The 15,009-nt window shown below is 42.7% G+C and overlaps 2 protein-coding genes across 3 annotated transcripts in view; one reads left to right on the plus strand and one right to left on the minus strand.

Moving 5' to 3' along the window:
- ttll5 (tubulin tyrosine ligase-like family, member 5) overlaps positions 1-12,373 on the minus strand; it is a 41,772-nt gene extending 29,399 nt beyond the window's left edge. For both annotated transcript variants that reach the window (XM_084012788.1, XM_084012787.1), the window contains exons 1-12: positions 12,243-12,373; positions 11,690-11,837; positions 10,311-10,417; positions 10,124-10,206; positions 9,222-9,328; positions 8,804-8,934; positions 8,617-8,699; positions 6,684-6,753; positions 6,498-6,582; positions 5,087-5,188; positions 4,885-4,976; positions 4,675-4,782 (exon numbers count right to left, since the gene is read on the minus strand). In XM_084012788.1, the coding sequence (XP_083868914.1) occupies positions 4,675-4,782; positions 4,885-4,976; positions 5,087-5,188; positions 6,498-6,582; positions 6,684-6,753; positions 8,617-8,699; positions 8,804-8,934; positions 9,222-9,328; positions 10,124-10,206; positions 10,311-10,417; positions 11,690-11,748 (1,027 nt within the window). In that variant the 5' untranslated portion in view covers positions 11,749-11,837; positions 12,243-12,373. The remainder of the gene's footprint in view (positions 1-4,674; positions 4,783-4,884; positions 4,977-5,086; positions 5,189-6,497; positions 6,583-6,683; positions 6,754-8,616; positions 8,700-8,803; positions 8,935-9,221; positions 9,329-10,123; positions 10,207-10,310; positions 10,418-11,689; positions 11,838-12,242) is intronic.
- A 555-nt stretch (positions 12,374-12,928) lies between these two features.
- Positions 12,929-14,919, plus strand: erg28 (ergosterol biosynthesis 28 homolog). Its single transcript, XM_084013114.1, has 5 exons — positions 12,929-13,051; positions 13,308-13,460; positions 13,828-13,918; positions 14,009-14,127; positions 14,249-14,919. Exons 2-5 carry the CDS (start codon positions 13,328-13,330, stop codon positions 14,335-14,337), a joined length of 432 nt encoding a protein of 143 aa, XP_083869240.1. The 5' UTR covers positions 12,929-13,051; positions 13,308-13,327; the 3' UTR covers positions 14,338-14,919.
- The last annotated feature ends 90 nt before the right edge of the window (positions 14,920-15,009 follow it).

Genomic DNA, 15,009 nt, shown 5'->3' on the forward strand with positions numbered 1-15,009 from the left:
AATATACATATTCATACAATATGAACACCATGTCCCAAAGTGGGAGAAACCTGGGGGATTCAAACGTCTTAGGCGATGCATTGTATACATTTCACTCCAATAATAGCTTAGCACTGAGTGACACAATAAAAGCCTTTTGAAAGTGGTCAGGAAGTCCTCTGACTGATATATATGGCTCACTGCGACAGTGTTGGCCTACGTCCCCTATGAAAGCCCTCGCACTGCTCTGGGGAGTGTCACCCTGTGAGCCAGCGACCCGCTGGCCCCAGCAGCAGCGTGCAGGGGAAACCACAGTATTTTACAGGGATAGGGCAAAACCCAGCCATGGAGGCAGAAGAAAAACCCGCGTCACGGCACTTCAAAAGAATAGACTGTGTTGAGAATAGATGAGGGGGGGGGGGTTGGTGCATTCAAAGCGGCCACAAGCAGCACTGTTTGTTCTAGCATCTCAGGTCAGTGCCAATGTTAAGCATACAAAAGGTAGTGTGACAGCGAGCGATGGCTTTATAAGGCACTCGGCGGAATAATGTTAGGCTGGGCAATTCTAGTTTAACAAGAGGAGTTGTTTATTTGGCTGCACGTTACTTATTGCAGATAGATATTAAACAAACCACCGCCCCCGTCAAGGCAGCGTCTCACAAATATCAAATGGTTTTCCTTGATAGTGCTAATATATTTGGTCTTTCAATTAAAGGAGAGCAGATCCGACACAAGATAAGTGTGTCTCCGAAATGGAAGCAATTTACCAGACAGTTGTAGGATATTTAAGAGCCCGGGTTTTTTCCAGACTGCTTCCATTTTAACTGGTTTTTTTTTTTTTTTTTTTTGGTTAATCCGTCTCTTGTGAGTCCACCAAGTTTATTGAAGTGTAATGTTTTGTCTGTTCATCTTCTCGACATCTGTGTAAAGACAAAACATGCACACTGGATAGTGTTCCCTGGGCCGTATCACACAGGTCAGGAGGTCAAACTGTGGCAGCTTGGTGAAGTCCAAATAGATGTTGACGGCAAACTGCATTTTCATGATGGAACTGAACAAGGACTGCTGTGCCTCCCCGAGCCAAGAGCAGCAACAGAAGCCGCCACTGCCATCTTTAACTTCTTCTGAGGATGGACGGGACCCCCACTGCTAAACAGTGAGCGGAGCACCGAGATTTTTATTTTCCACTTGCTGGCTTACCCTGTTCTAGCCACATCTGTATAAAAACGCACACATAAAACATCATGCATTAGTCCCGGGGAGCAGAGTGCTGGAATAAATGGGTTTGAGCCCTGCAGTGCCTCAATAGTGGCACCACAACAACAGGGGAAAATGGGGAGGTGTTACACCGCCTCACCAACCCCCGACAAGCAGGCTCCATGTGCCGCTCATTTTCCCCCAATTAGGAGCAGACGCCACTCCAGCCCCATGAGCCTGCCGAGCCGCTCGCTGGTAGACACGTTTGTTCTATGGTCGACCGCTGCCGGGGGAGCGCTGTTAAACGTGCCCGCAGAGAGGCCACAACAAGCAACACAGACAAGGAGACTCGAGGCAGCGAACATCCACATCACACCCATTAAACAGGGAGGAGAAGAAAAAAAGACAGAGTGAAGGGATGATGAAGAGCTTTTTTTATATATATTATTGGATGGGCGCTGCTGGAAATGTCACCACAAGAGACAAACGCCCAAAAACAATAATCTCCCCACCCTGGCCACGCAGCCGGTTGGCCCACGACAACAACAGCGACATCAAGTATTTCCTGCTTGTGTGTTTTCTACATAGGCGAGAACAATCGGGTTACTCCTGAGATAAATGAGTTGGAAGTGTTTCGTGAAAACACACTGGAGGTAAACAAATTAAAGCAGCAGTTAACACTATAGTCTGTATTATGATAGCGGGACCCGATCCATTAATCGTTCTTTAAATGATTTTTGGAATTACACAGCGGCCACGCTGTCATCACAGACACACCACCGCGGTGCTGCAGTGACGCGTGCGACTACCCGACCGACGTAGAACAGGGAGAGCGCTTCACAGACGGGGGATCCAACCACACTCAGCACTTAACGAGGGACGTTCAGTGGAACACAGGACCAGTAAGTGGAATGTTTTGCGTGGAATAAAATAGGCCTTTGGCTTGGCTAATCAGATCTTAGTCAAAACATCTCGTAATCAGCATCCCTCAGCAAAAAGCCTGTCCATTAATCATGCAGCAGTGGTGAGGAGCTGCATGGGTGGCATTTTCTCCTCACAGACGCACACGCACACACGCACACACACACGCACACACACACACGCACACACACTTCTTACCAATGTAAAACAAAAACAAAATCTGTTGTTTTTATTTCTTCCCAGATGAGACATTACAGCGCTATAAAAAAGCTTTTGTTAAAGTATGCCCATTTAGATACGGATGTGCAATTTAACAAAGAGGAGGAAAAAAAAAAGTCCCATTTGAAAACAATAAACATAGTATTAAAGCCATTAATGGACATTAAAATGGCGGGGAACAATTTGCAGTAAATTAAGATTATAATGTTCTTTATGATCTTGCATGGCTCCCTTCCAGACAAGCCAGAGGCCGTATAAAAACTTGAAACAATGGCTGCTTATATCGGGAAATTCATCGTCATTTGCTGCCCTCCGCTCTTGATGCTTTACCTGTTTACAATTACCGGCAGCTGCCGCGGCCTAGGTTGAATGCTGGGTGAATTGTAGGCTGCAGGAGGAGTGGGAAAGCAGTGAGAAGGCGAAAGCGAGCCGAAGCTGACCGAACATAACCACTTGGTGGATTTGATGGGTTTGCTTAAGATTTTCAGAAGAGGCCCACTACAGATACTAGACTGGACTCCCTGAAGCTTTGACTGGTTCCTGCATGTCCCTGTATTCATACTGTCCATACATACTCACACACGCAACGTGACCACACTGGGAGAAACAGATCAACAGAGAGAGGATGAGGGTGGTCCTCTGGAACCGTCAGCCCTTTGGAAACCTAATCCTGTAGACTGTGAATGCTGTAATTAACTTGCTCGGGGCCATCTGAAGACAACAAAAGTACACTAAATTCAATGGTAAACCGATATGGCTGAAGCAGAATGAGAGGCATGTTCACACCAGACCAAAGTGTTTTATGTATCTCAGGAAAAGGTGTAGAACCTAATTGCTTTTGTGCCGCACAATGACACTGCGGCAGTATCTATGTCTATACAGGCCTCTATAGGCTTGCATATAAGATTTCAGCACTGCTGTATGCGGATAATGACATTATCAAACATAAAGCTATAAAGTCATTATGTTGTTGTTCATTTCATATCCAACGTGGACTCCGTAGGGTCCAAATAAACCAACAGTAACTATTAATTAAGAAGTATTTGCATTGCTGCCTCCGGGGCTGCCTCATTGTGCGCCACAGTGCACGGGTACGCCACAAACGATGGCACCAGACTAGTGTCGTGTCATCAGTAGGCTTGAGTGTTTCATTCCATATTCTCAGACTTTCCATTTTTCATACAGTACATCTACTGTCCTGTACTAGGGACAGTAGGGATGTTGCAAACGCAGAGTTCTGCTTCTTTATCCTCAGGATTGCTCATGCAATGCCTTTAAAAGAGCATGCTATTATTGAACATTCCCTTAAGCATTTTTACTGCGTGAACAAATAATCAACCATAAAGGCGAACTTGATTTTCCATCATAGGAACGATTTGTCATATGGTTGTTTATTCGTGTCTTTCACGTGTGTATGAGAGCCAGGTTGAGGCTTGGTAAGCCACATTTCCCCATAAATACCTGCATGGTCAACGTTCACACCCTGGGCTAATGTGGTTTTTCAACCTAGCAGTTACGCTCAGGGTGCAGATAGCATCTTTATGCAGGTGACTGCCTGACGGTGTGAGTCCATGCTGCTACGCCTCCCATACAGCCCAAACAACCACCAATCAGGGGGGCTATTATGTCTACAGAAGCCTGTCACGTTTCTTTTCTAACATCGGGGAGGTGAAAGAGAGGGTGAGCAGGAGAGGGGGAATCATAAACAAACAGAAACAGCGAGAGAAGAGGAAAAAGAGACAGCGGCGTTGAGGGAAGCTTGGCCAACGTGCTCACTTTCAAACCCCGAAATCTCAGCGAGACCGCCGGACAGAGAGAGAGAGAGAGAGAGGGCGAGTGTGCAGACAATTAGTGCCAACACTAACATGGGTAATGGCTCCGAAATGGAGTTCACACAAGCCCGATGCTAGGCAGGAGCAGCCAGGAAAACAGTCAGCCTAAATCAGGCAGACCTGAATGGCAACAGAGAGGAGGAAGCAAATTCCTGCTTCAGTCAATAGGCCCTCCACAAAGCGGCAGCCAGTCAGAGAGCAGCAACAGGCAGGAAGGCTCCACACTGAGGAATGACTGTCTACAACCTCAGCTTGGGCTCAGCGGAGAAAACGGCATAGAGGAACTGCCGGACAATGAATATGAAACTGAAAGGAAATGTGAGGGGTGGGGTCGTGTGTGTGTGTGTATCTGCACCGTGAACATAAAAGGGAATATCGACAGGAAACTCTTCAGAAGGTGCCGTTCTTATGAGTTTCATTTTGATTTCCTGGACAGCCCTGTTGATGCATTTCACCTGTGCAGGTGTAAATGTGTTAAACTACGGTATGGCGAAACAGCATTTTAAGGAGAATATGGAATTATTACCAAAGCAGTTGGTTTTGTGGGGAACAAACGTCTTGCAGGCAGCAGCTATCTGTGTTTCAGCACTCAGCACAGCTTTGATGATGAGGTCCTCCACCTGTCTCATCAGCACTGGAATAGACAAATAAACATAACAATAATCCATTATATATATTATATTAAAACAAAAAGGAAAAGATGAAAAAGGATGAGACTGGGAAGAAAATGACTCACATGTGGTGTCCTTCCCCTCCTGCTTCAAATACCGCAACACTGCACTCATACTCCACTTGTTCCCATAATCCTCAACTTCAGGGTCATCGCAACTGAAAAGGAAAAAAAAGAAGCGCACTTCAAACGATGTCGTTCTAACAAATGGATGAGTCCATCACGCTTCCCATAACAGCTCACACACACATTCACTGATGAAAGTTACCTGACATAATCGCTGCTCTTTTTGTTCAGGCTGTAGTTGGTGAGATGCATGAACGTGTTCTTAATGTTCTTCGACGTCTGGTCATACTTGACCGTGGCAAACCTGCGGGACAGACGGTGTTTAATTGTGCAAGAAATGGGAAAAAAACTTTTGTTTCACTACATATCCATCTGCCATAATGAACACATTCATAAGACTAACACCCAATGATGGGGGCACTTTGGAGTGAGATAAGCGTCTGGGCAGAGTTAGAGAGGAGTGGATGCCACATGTGCAATGCTGAGAATTCCATGGCACGCACAGTGTACCTGAATACAAACACAACCCGGAGGAATGTCAAGAGATAAAAGTGGGATTGAGAATATGACCATGATTTATTGCCCACAGTTGATAATCAAGCCAGCAAACAAGAGGGCAGTGGCACTCTGTTTCCAGCACGTTCTTCTATCAGGCCAAAGCGAAGAACCAGCGGTTCTATAAATCATCTACCGTCTCCTGACCTACCTGTGCCTGACAACAACCTCTTCTTGGATGAATAAACCATTCTTCCTCTAAAAAAAACCTCCAATGTTTATAGCGCAACCAAACAGAAGATATGATCATTGAACAATGACACAATCAGAGACATTTGATGAGCGCATCCTACAAATATAACAATAGAGGGCTTTGTTTGAAAAGTCGCCGACACAGCGCACGCTACACAGCTGCTGGTCTGGAACGTTAAGGCTGCCCTCTTCTGGGGAACGACAGAGCACCAGTGGATTTAGCTGAGAGTTTATTGTTCACTGTCTACAGTTTTCCCTCTATATTTAGCTAGAGTTTTATTGTTTTTACTGTTTATTGTTTACTTTCTATATTTTTTTGGCTAAGTTTTTCTGTAAGCTGCTGGAAATACAATTTCCTTGCGGGAGTCATCCCAAAGAGATCAATAAAGAGAAGTCTAAGTCTAAGTCTAAGGTGATGTCTCCACCACGGAAGTGTGCGGCAACAATGAGTCCTTAAATAACGGAAACGAGGTAGCTTTTTTGCACTTCCAGTTCTTGTGTTGTCTTGAGTGTTTGACTAGATGCCTGAAATAAAGTCAAAATAATTTTATAAAATCAGCATGTCTTGAGGATTCGGAAGATTTTATGGCGGTTAATAATGCCGATTGCATCGTGTATATGCACAAAAATCACCAAAGTTGTATTTTTTTCTGCTATTATCCAATTGTATTTTTGTCGAGGGAGTCACTGCGATGCCAACTTCTGGGGTTCAAAAATATGCCATCCCTACACTACTAGTCACTGTTCAACTAGTGAATTATTTTCCCAATACTTCATTAAAACTAATTACATATTATGTATTTTTTATGGACTAAACAGTTTTAAAAGTTTGTCAATTATATTATTGCTAAAAACACACAGCTCACCTAGCCAGGCCCTCCTCATACACATAGATAAGGACCGGATCGTATGATGTCACCAACACGTACAACCGCACGTCAAACTTGAACTCTGAAAAATGACAGTAATTCACACGGATTGCCCAGGATGACAAAACAACACTTACATATCAAGAATTGGAGGCCGCGATGAAGATGCAGAGAAGAACTCACCGTCTATCAGCAGTGGGTTATTAATATAGCGAGACACCAAGATGTTCTCATCCATTGAAATCTGATTTGGCTGCAGATGACGAAACAGAAACAAATAAAAGACAATATGATGAAGACAATGAGGAAGATGACGGACGTAGGTGATAATCTAAACGTGTCATTCATGACAAGTGAGTTTGTAGATTGTTTACTACAGTGATGAGGTTGGACAGCATGTTCAACTCAATCAACATCTCCTATTAGCAGAGGAGAAATAGCGTTTCCATGACGAATGTAATGTGTTTTTCTTTTTTTTGTTTCAGTCCTCCATACTGTATATTCATTCACAAATAGCAGCATTAAACACCGAATTCCAAATAGATGACGTGACCCCGCTGTTAACCATTAACATCAAAGAATCAACAAGAAAAGGTTGGAGACTGCGGCGACACTGGCCGTAGCAGGTCAGCGTTCAATAACAGCCTATAAAAACACAATCTGGTGGTAGGAGATGGGTCATTTATGAGGTTGAAATGTGTTGCAGGTGGCTAAGTTGAGAAGAGATGGGACGGAGCGGGAGGCGGGGGAACTTCAGTGCTGGCTACAGTTCAGAGAAAACCTGCACCCCAGAAAAAAGAAAAAAAAATGAACGTATTTCTTTCCCCTCTCCAAATATCGCTCTGACATTCTTTCCACTGTTTCATAAAAATGCCTGAGAAGAAGAAGGATCGCGGCATATGTTTTCCAAGAGTGAGAACCTTGTTGAGCTCCTCCAAAAAGCCAGAGCCTTGGAAGAGTGTGATTTACTCCACGAAGCTTATTAATGTCTGAAACACTGGTTGATACTTATTTCAAAGACAGCTGTATGTGCACACCCCTCCACACACACACACACACACACACACACACACACACACACACACACACACACACACAAATAACATCTGGACAACTGACTCAGTTCACACAGTATTTTTAAGTCAGCGTGCTTACAGTCAACTCCCACTAGGTTTGTCATTAATGTGAATCCGTGTTAAAATTTGCTTTGCAAGCTTAGCTAAAGATGAGTTGTTTCCCCAACATGAGCTAACCATCTGCTGGCTGGAACTTCAAAGTTATCATACAGGCTGGTGAGTGGTATCAATCTTCTCGCCTCACAAATATGCAGGTTTTTTTTTTAACCCAGATGTCGAATAATTATTTGAACACACGGATTTTTCAAACAGATACCGTATGCAAAGTATTGGAAGAACATGGTTTAAATCTCCACTAATGTAACTTCATCTTCTAAGTTTGTTTTCCATTTCGGTCCCGTGTGCATGTGAGACGATGTGTTGTTCCAAACCTTTGCGGTGGGTAATGTTTTACACACTCTTTTTTTAGGCATATAAAAACACATTTTTCCTATTCCCTATTCGGTTTCCCTATTTATCCAAACACTTGTCGGTCAATTCACTCCAACCTAAAACATAGGTTTATTTTGGGTCACTGCATTAGTCTGAGGCGGGTAATAGAGCAGTGGTTTCTGACCTGACCCCCCGATTTAATAGATAAGATTCAAGGGATAAGAAAGAAAAGTTATATACATAGTTGTATGTTACACAGAACTAAGTGTGACCTCAGGGGGTCATTCTTGAAAAAACAAAATTTGAGAGAACTCAGGAATGAAAGAATATTCAGACTAAAATATCACAAGATAGATTTACTTGGTGGTTTTTACGAAGCTTTGAGCTCTGAAAAAAAGATTCACTTATTATTACATTATTATTTACATGCAATTGAGTTTTGGTCACACACAATTACACACTGGAAAGTCCTTCTTTCATCTTGAGCTCTCTAATAATCCTTAAAATCAAAGAATCGGAGAAGAATAAAATAGGTTTTTACAAGCCAAAAGGTTTGGGAACGGCTGTATTAGAGCGATTATTCTGATCCTGTGGGCAAAATCACTCACATTGCTGACGAGGTAGATACCTCGCCCTCTTGAAGATGCTACTGGTTTAATAATCCAGGGGCCCTTGTCCTTGGCAAAACAATCTGAGATTGAGGCAGGAGAGACAAGCAGAGATTCACACAGAAAACATAATGTATATGTTTAGAATGGGCCATGCCTGTAAATACATCATAAAGAGAGGTCTTACGGCAGAAGTCCTGGTACTCGGTGGGAAGCACAAAGGTCTGGGGAACGATATGAAAGTTTTTGAAGCCGTGAGTCTGCTGCATTCGCTGGATGTTTTTGTACAGGCGGTCTTTGCGCGTCAATTCATACGACCTGGAAATGAGCAGAGCCTCAGGTTTTTGTTAAACGCTCCAGCACTCCACTTCACAGCTTCAAACGCCGACAGAACAAAGACATACAGAACGGCGATAGATCGCCCTCTGCCTGACAGTGTGATTCATTTCATATCTCAGAGAGGCAGCGGTCCAAACTAAACGTGCTTTGCGGTGGAAGCCAACACACACAACGCCGGAACTGACAGGCTCAGTCGGTGGTGATATTTATAACACTGAAATACAGTGGCAACAACACGCTCATGCATTTGAGCGCTCTATTATTACCTGGGAAAGTGGTTGACCTTCTGGAAGTCTTGAAGGCTGCGTAGTATGTAAGGCTTGAGGTGAGATCCCGTCCACATCAGGTTAAAGTCATTGCTGTTTGGGTGAACCTAAAAGAAAAAAAGACAGATTGTATGGATCAAATCATTTAGATTCACACAAAGCAAATGACATTTGCAAAGGGATCGTTAAAAAGAGCATAAAACTGTCCATACTGAAAAAGCTCTGTAGAGTTTCCAGTCAGCGACAGCAGTATTATATTCTGATGTCCATCACATATGACAGCTCAGTTAGATTAAATCTAAAAAGCAGGTCAGACAACCAATAACGGAGAGGAATACAAACCCGCTCTTTAGAAATTATCCCCCAAAAAATTACATCAACTGACAGTTTTCTCATCACCCTGACGTTATTTGATTTGTTTTGCTGTATTCCAAAACGTCGTCAGGAGGCAGGATTGACATGGCTGTTCAGTGTCTAGGGGAGAGCCAGATGTTTGTAATAAAGGCTTATTAAAGCTTGGCTCTGTCGCGGCTGTGGTAGACACTCGTCTGCCTTTGATGATGGGTTAGCGGGAGTCAAGAAGCATTGAAATGAAATAAAAAGGGAATTAATTGTAACTGCTTGGAAAGAGCATTAATGGGGATTCCGAGCCCTCGTGAAACAGGATTAATGCTCTTGAGGTCATGTTGTTTTTTTTCCATGGGTGCATTCCTGGGCTTTGACATCGGCATTATTACTCAAAGGAAATAAAAACAGCCCTACTATCTCTTATCCTATACAGCGGAGAGGGACCTAAATAGTATGTGCAGCCAGCTTAAAAGCAATGCCTCCTTATATATATATTTTTTTACAAGATTTAGGCTAATCTTTTACATTTGCATGATTTTGGCGCGGAACATTACCTCATGGAATCCATGATTGCTGAGTAGTCCTCGTACCAGGCGGCTCTCTGTGCGCACGATCTTGAAGGCCATGTTATATCGCTCTATGGAAAACAAAATCATTACTTATTGAAGGCTCCAAACTTTAATATATATCATCATTGCTTTTCTCATCGTCATTGTGTAGCTTCAACCAATTGTAGTGTACCTCCAGTGGAGCAGATATTCCCAACTTTGGAGACCGCCGCTTCAGGGAAAAACAAGAGAACTGGGATGGTCTTGCTGAGGCCACTCCATTGAATGCAGGGATGGTCTCTAGTGGACAATTAGATGATACACACTCACGGTTAGAGGCGGATCTTCTAAAAAACAAAAAATAAAATAATCTGGAAAAATAATGATTTTTACACTGGGAACTTTGCAGTCACGATATCATACAGATGCACTCTGTGAACTCCCCTATATAGGTAGTTGGGTGTATATTTCACTCAGGCAGAGACAGAACCACTCACATTTTCAAGAGGTGCTGGGTAATAACAAACAAACCCATGTACTGTACTAGAGACCACCCTTTGAAAAGTGTAGACTATCTGATAGTACCAGACACAGCCCGCTTATCGTGGGCTGAAAAATACGATAAGGTAGCATGATGATAGAGTAGAAGTCAATCAGGCATGAACGGTCATGATAAGGTGGTGAAGCATGTAAACAATGGCTGCCCCTAGCTTAACGTATGTCCGACAACGTGGCATATACATTTTCCATGGTGGTGTCTTTGTTGCACACCCTTAAACATGTTTAAGTATGTAAACATGTTTTTTCTTTTTTTTTATAAGCCAATTTCTTCACTGCTCTGGTAGAATCTCAACGCGGCCCCACTGGTCACCTGGAGGTTAAACCATAATACTGAGCAATCCAAACTAATTCAGGAGATGGAAGTTAGACTATAAGCAGGCGCAGTGGCTCTCAGTATGCTATGACTAAGTATAGCTTAAGAGGGAATTAGTTGGCAAAGACAAGCTAACATAGTCCAACTGTTGCAGCTATGATCTACAGCAAGTCTCTCTCCTCTCTCGTTCAGCTCATCTTTCATTATATGCTACATTTTGCCTTAATGTATCTTATACATTATTAAACAGTGCTGTGTCTGTAATCCTACCGAGATTACATTACACAATCAATAAACTATGGCAAGAAGGAAAGACTTTGGTATGGCCGTGGAAAAAAATTGGGGTTAAAATGATGTCACAGTGTATTTAGAGTGAAATGTTGAGGTGAGGTATTACAGGAGGATCAGTAGGCTAAGAACCTCATTGACACCATCGGTAACCTGAGTAATTCAGCCATGTTCACAAGCAGGGACTGTGAGCAATTACTCATCTCACTCCCAGTTTACAACTGTCTGACTGTCATAAAAGCAATGCAAACACGTTAAGGAGACTGTTCTGGAAGACAAAACACTGATAAAGCAGAAGAATGAAGCATTCTGTCATATGCTGCAGAGCACCAAATGTGTGGTTTAGAGGATGAGGTGTTGACTGCACTACACCACACTGACACTAGCTATTATTTGACACCAACACTCACTCTTGTTCGTCTTCTGATGAGGACTCGGTGTCCTCCTTATCCCGGATCACAGCAGGCATCTTCACGGGGAAAGAGGACGAGTTAGCCGGTGAAGTCTTCCTGCTGGGATCAAGCCTCTAGGTCTTACCATGGCATCTAACGCTACCACCTGCAACCGCACAGACAGCTGTCATTGAATAGCTCAACTCAGATCAAATGAAAGCCAGTGCATTCATGCAAAAAAAACATATAGTTGAACAACAACTACGTTGCAAATGCTCGCTAACAAATCGTGTAAAAGCGTGCTTCACGTTTAGCACACAGTTAGCCAAGGAAAGCTACTTTGTAGCTCCACCTGGAGTGCTGGCCAAATTGTCTTTATATTAACGTTACAGGGAACAGGAGACGTCAAGACTGAACACAGACAGATAGTCTACGGACAGCCAAACAAGCGTTAGCTCAACGACACTGCTATGTCAAAGTTACGGGAAGCTAACTAGGTCTGCTTGGTTTGAGACCGCTAAAGTAGACGTTTTTAATAATGCCATGCAAGTAGACACCGACGTAAACTTGCCTTTATCTCTGAGAGCCTGCTAACTGCTAGTTAGCTGCTATCAGCAGGGCAGGTTGATCATCGCGGTTAATCTTCCTGGTAACTACAACAACTGAGTAGCAACTGTGTAAGGAGCATGCGCAGTCGCGGATAATATTTATTTCGCCACCTGACCAAATGTTACACTAGTCTACATCCATACAGTCCATGGCATCAATGCAGAGGTGGGACCATGGTGTGCCCTACAGGTGGACGCGCGGAAGACGTTAAAGTAGGCCTAACTGTCAAACGAAAAGACCGCATATTGACGACAAACAATATATATAAATAATATGTGTTTTTTTATGTTTAAACGAGAACATATGCGAAAAAATATATCCGATACGTTTGTATAAAAATGTATTTTTAGCTGTTGTAAATTGAATTATAGTCTGTTAGCCTTAAACCACTGTAAGAACGATTTTGTCGGGAAAACATGGAAGTATTACCGATTTAACGAACACACAAATCATTACAGAGCGTTCTCACTTTCGATATCTACTCTTTGTTCGAACGCAGCCTAGCCTACAGTCTACAGGTTACCAGAGTGCTTGATTTCTATTGGTTGATGAAGAAGGTAGGCGGGACTTTAACGTATAGAGGGGCCAATCATATGAATGGTGCGATTGGATGGAGTCATTTCTTGAACTCCTGTTATTGGTCAACCCCCACAGCACACAGGTTGAAAGACAAACGTCGGTTGGCCTGAGTCCCCCTGAATTGTTTTATAATATCTAGTTCTCTCTTCGTCCAGGAGCATGTTTACACGGTAGTTTTATAGAGGCCGCCAGGTAAATATACGCGCCATTCATTCTATTTTTAATCATTATATTAACGAGGCTACAGAAACGTTAGCCTGCTATGTCAAATTAGTTATTGTTGACTAGCTGCTAGCTGATAAATGGTCTTCCTGTGATGTCTGTCAGGTAACATAGAGCAGACATCTGTTATTCCGTCTGTTACATGACCAGCCAGCTACACTTGCACTGGCCTTCGGTTTGAAGTTGTTTATCCCGCATCACATCGACTTTTCCCTTCTCTTGACAGGTTCGTCGCCGGCAGAAAACATGAGTCGCTTGCTGAACGTCCTGCGGAGCTGGTTGGTGATGGTGTCCGTCATCGCGATGGGAAACACCATACAGAGCTTCAGAGATCACAGCTTTTTGTCAGAGAAGCTCTACACGGGCACGCCAGAGTTTGGTGAGCAAACTGACGCAAACCTGTTGGACATTTCAACTTAACATTAAACACAAAAAAGATAAACGTGTCAGTGCTTTCTGGTGGAAAATAAAAAGGTGACACTGTCTCTAAAATGACCCTGAACGTAACATCTTTGACATTTCTGCAATTTCTTATCATTTATCAGCCAACACATACAGCAATGTATTTTTGATGTTAAGCAAACAGTGGCCCAGTCGATTTATTGCAGGCTTGTATGAAATAATTGTTTTCTGTGGTCTGTTTAGGCAGACTAAGCTCTACAGATGCCTCCATCTCCATCATGTTTTTTTTTCCAGTTGTTAAACTCCTTCATTCCTGATTTTCTGTTTACTTCTCATTTCCTTAGTGAATGGTCTCCAAGCTCGGACGTTTGGTATTTGGACATTGCTGTCATCGATCATTCGCTGTTCCTGTGCCATTGACATCCAGAACCGAACGTAAGACGGTGTCTCGCTTCTTCCCACCTTGTTTCTGTTGGCAGTCTCCACACTGTGTGTTCTTACTGTGTGTCGTACCGGCTCCTGCAGGCTGTATCACATCACCTTATGGACATTCGTGCTGGCACTGGGACACTTTTTGTCTGAAGCCTTCATCTACAAAACCGCTCCTCTGACTATCGGGGTCATGGCGCCTCTCATTGTGGCAAGTGAGTGTGGACTATAAAGGGAAATGTAATTTACATCGTGTCTAAAATTCTTACACACGAGGTTATAAAGGTATTAAAACATGTTTTTAAGGATCCTAATAATATCTGCGTGTTTTCCTAGGTTTCTCCATCGTAGGCATGCTGATTGGATTTCAGTGTATCCCAGAGTCACAAGAGGAAGTCGGAGCACGACAGAAGAAGCGTAACTGAATCCTGGCCGTTTCCTCCCACCTCCACAAAGACCACCAGAGACTGGACTGTTCCTAGAGTGTGCTGATTCTTGCCTTGAGAGAAAATGAGATCTGGTTTTAAATTCCTTTCCTACTGTTACACTTTCTATCGATGATATAAAGCTCTATCTGGCCTGCAGTAAACAATACACAAAGGTGTCATTTAGTTAATTTCTACCACTTCCTACATATTTTTATTAACGGACCAAAGAACTCCGACTATACAGTACAAGACTATGCTCACCATTACAAAGTCTTATTATTCCTATTTACCAGTTATTCTTGGTGTTTGTTCTTTGATGTGAAATGTTTCTTTTAAATGTATGCAGTAATTGTCCTATTAACATTTTTTTAAATGATTTTGGATGTTTTATACTGAAATAATAAGCAAACTATATGAATTTATGAGCTACATATGAGAATAAGTTGTGAAAAATCTTGTTTCCGAGGGTGTAATTATGGGGGTTTTTTTTGCATTATTTGTGCTAAACATTTAATATTTTGTGCTTAGCCTTGGTTTTCTAGTTTTATTTTTGTGTTTGTTTGTTTTAAGGTCCAAAGAAATATAAATTATGATGCTTTCCTTATTATATGTTGACCATGGCACATTTTTCTTGAAGTTATGTAATTAGACGGAACACAACAAACTCAA

Source organism: Eutrigla gurnardus (genome assembly GCF_963514095.1).
Source record: "Eutrigla gurnardus genome assembly, chromosome: 7".
Taxonomy (NCBI): Eukaryota; Metazoa; Chordata; class Actinopteri; order Perciformes; family Triglidae; genus Eutrigla; species Eutrigla gurnardus.